This window comes from Photinus pyralis, unplaced genomic scaffold, assembly GCF_008802855.1.
Source record: "Photinus pyralis isolate 1611_PpyrPB1 unplaced genomic scaffold, Ppyr1.3 Ppyr1.4_LG4, whole genome shotgun sequence".
NCBI lineage: Eukaryota > Metazoa > Arthropoda > Insecta > Coleoptera > Lampyridae > Photinus > Photinus pyralis.
The window spans coordinates 8,360,490-8,363,511 of record NW_022170511.1 but is presented as its reverse complement, the minus strand read 5'-3'; the positions used below and the strand labels follow the sequence as shown (position 1 = coordinate 8,363,511).

The 3,022-nt window shown below is 39.2% G+C and overlaps 2 protein-coding genes across 2 annotated transcripts; one reads left to right on the top strand and one right to left on the bottom strand.

The window, feature by feature from the left end:
• The first annotated feature begins 310 nt into the window (after window positions 1-310).
• LOC116169763 lies at window positions 311-2,439 on the top strand. Its single transcript, XM_031485929.1, has 3 exons — window positions 311-596; window positions 654-751; window positions 1,742-2,439. The coding sequence occupies exons 1-3, from the start codon at window positions 350-352 to the stop codon at window positions 2,333-2,335; spliced, it is 939 nt and encodes a 312-aa protein (XP_031341789.1). The 5' UTR covers window positions 311-349; the 3' UTR covers window positions 2,336-2,439.
• On the bottom strand, window positions 747-2,896 carry LOC116169762. The gene is made up of 2 exons (XM_031485927.1): window positions 2,435-2,896; window positions 747-1,617 (listed from the first exon to the last, which is right to left on the bottom strand). The coding sequence occupies exons 1-2, from the start codon at window positions 2,864-2,866 to the stop codon at window positions 802-804; spliced, it is 1,248 nt and encodes a 415-aa protein (XP_031341787.1). The 5' UTR covers window positions 2,867-2,896; the 3' UTR covers window positions 747-801.
• Between the last annotated feature and the right edge of the window lie 126 nt (window positions 2,897-3,022).

Sequence of the window (3,022 nt, the reverse complement as noted above, 5' to 3'; positions counted from 1 at the left end):
AACAGCAGGTCGGGAGACTTGAAGTTTAAAAAGGTTATGAGCTCCTGTATTTTGTATTCTGTTCTTAAACTCTTTGCGTTGAGTGTAAATATTCTGAAATTATTTTTCTGCATACTCATTTAGAAGGTAAGGCTGCGTCCAGATTACGCGCGCCGAACTGCGCAAAACGTTTGCGAGCGTTGCAGCAACATGTAATGTGGACGGGTATATGCGCACGAACGCGCCACTGCGTGCATGCACATTGCACGAATTTGTTCGGGCAAGTGTCGGTACATCAAAGAAATTCGGCTAAGCGCGCGTTTAAAGTTAAGTGAAGTTTGGACGTAGTTGTGCGCATTCCTGCAACACAATGAGTGAAATTGAATGGAGTCGGGAGAAAACACTGCAATTAATTAACATGTATGAAACAAAATCAGAATTGTGGGACGTGAAAAACAGTAATTACCATTTACGAAATAAAAAACATGATGCTTGGAAGAACATAGCAACAGAAATGGAAAGCGACGTTGAAGTAATAAAGGCGAAAGTAGCATCGTTGCTGTCATCGATGAGAAGAGAAAAGGCCAAAATGAAGAATTCTACAGGCACGGGGAAAGGTAGTATTTTGATTTTCTTTTGATGTCCATTTTAGCTAATTGTGTATACATATGCAGGTAGAAACGAAATATATATAAGCAAATGGTTTGCTTTCGAAGCCTTTAAATTTTTGTGGGATAAGGACAGTGTAAAGGGCTCAATAAATACAGAAACGGTAAGTTCAGATTATATTTATTTCCAGCCTACTTACATAGTAGCATTTACCTAAGCATATTTATCTTGAAATGATACAGCACCATTCGACGAAAAATACTCCGCTAGTTCGTTCCGAATTTGTTGTGCATTTAGAGGAGATTTTCGCGGTAGTCTTCTGATAGGCAAGAATGAATTTTCAGGATTACCGTCACGTCGCCATGTTCCTTCTATTAATAAACCATCCTCTTCGCTATCAAATGTTCCAGGCGGAGTATATATTTGATTTGAGTTTCCGCTTCTTAAAAAATTATGCAAGTAAAGAGTGGTTAAAACAACAAGCCGTGCCTTCTCAGGCTCCAGTAATAGTGGTTTTCTCAAAACCCTAAAAACAGCGGACAATATGCCAAACGCGTTTTCGACAATTCTTCGTGCTCGTGACAAGCGATAATTGAAAATTCTTTCTGGTGTACCTTTGTCATGTAAACCTGAATAAGGCTTCATAATGTTGTCATGCAAGGCAAAAGCATCGTCAGCAACAAACACATAAGGAATCCGTTTCTGTCGGCCAGGAAGAATCCGTGGTTCCGGAATGGGAAGTTCTCTCTTTTCGATTTTTCTCCATAATAAACTATTTTTAAAAATTCCCCCATCCGAAATGCGACCCTGACCACCAACGTCACAAAAAAGAAAATTGTATTGACCATCTACCAAAGCAAGTAGTACTATACTGTGAAATGATTTATAGTTGTAATATTCGCTTCCACTCTGTATGGGTGCTTGTAACATAATATGTTTCCCATCTAACGCCGCTAGGCAATGAGGGAAATGCCACACGTCTTCGAAAATTTTGGAAGTTTGTGTCCACTCTTCTATAGTAGATGGCATCTGAAAATGTGAAATACACTGTAAATTCAGTACTATGGTCTATGAGTACACAAGCAGTGAAATCCATAAAAATTGCACTACCTATACTATTCTACACACGCCATTTAATAAAATATTTTTCTAGGACGAAGAAAGCACTACTGATGAAACTTTCAACAATTCAGAATCGCAATGTGTAGACAGAGAACCTCAATCAGTTGTAGCAAATGATGAAATCGAATCGGGTAGTGTAGTTTCCGTTGGGACAAGTCCTCAAATCCCAACAGCAAAACGTAAAATTTTTGTATCTCCCAAGAAAATACTTCCGAAACGAAAATGTGTACAAGAAGATCCTAAAGTGTCTGCTGCATACGATCTGCTTAAGAAGGTCTCAACCACTCCAAAAGACGAGTGTCATACTTTTGGTCAATACATAACAACACAGCTACAAAAAATGGATGAACGCACCCGAGCTGTTACAATACACAAGATTAATAACGTTATATTTGACGCTGTAATTGGAAGATACGATAATGGTAGTGGATCCAATACAAGATCCTCGGCATCTACACCTTCCTCTTCACATAGTTCCGGAAATATTGGGGCCGCCGATCACCTTTTATTCAATGAACAGTATCAGGATCCATTTTCCCAAGACACCCCTCAACCAAGTCCAAACTCACAATCTCAGGATTCATGGGGTGCTGTACAACATTATTACAATACATTCGCGCCTTAAGCAGTGATTACAAATATTCTCGTTTACAAATTTTGTTGTGATGCACACACACACACACCTTTTATGGATAACACTACGAATAAATGCAATATTTCTTACCTTTACGTAGTCTTTCAATGCGTCACACAAAGCTTGGCACACTTCAGTCACTATGGTAGATATGCTCTGTTTAGAAATTTTGAACAGGTACATCAAACTTGTGTATGAATCCCCAGTTGCCAGGAATCGTAGAGTAACTGCCAGTCTCTCTTTAACAGGAATGGGTTGTCTGAATGTAGTTTCTTGCTTCGCTATTTTATGCCCAATTAGATGTATCAGATATTCAAAATCTTCACAAGATATACGGCAAAAATTTTTGAACTGTCCAGTGCGTGACAATGATAAATCGTTCAACAGGTTGCTGCCACTATAAATATTGCGACTTTTAAATAAATTCGTCATCCAATAGCGTCTTCTCTTGCGTTGCTTTTTCTTTATAGCGTCGCAAAGAATAATAAAAGCTGCTGCAGAGATTTGCACATCATCATCCATGGTCACTCAAAAATATTCACCCGTTCAATTGGGAACCCTAGCAAACATAGCCAAGCACACACACAAACCAGAGACAAGACAGTGTGCGCAAAACATTTCTGCAACGCTCGCAAACGTTTTGCGCAGTTCGGCGCGCGTAATCTGGACGCAGCTTTA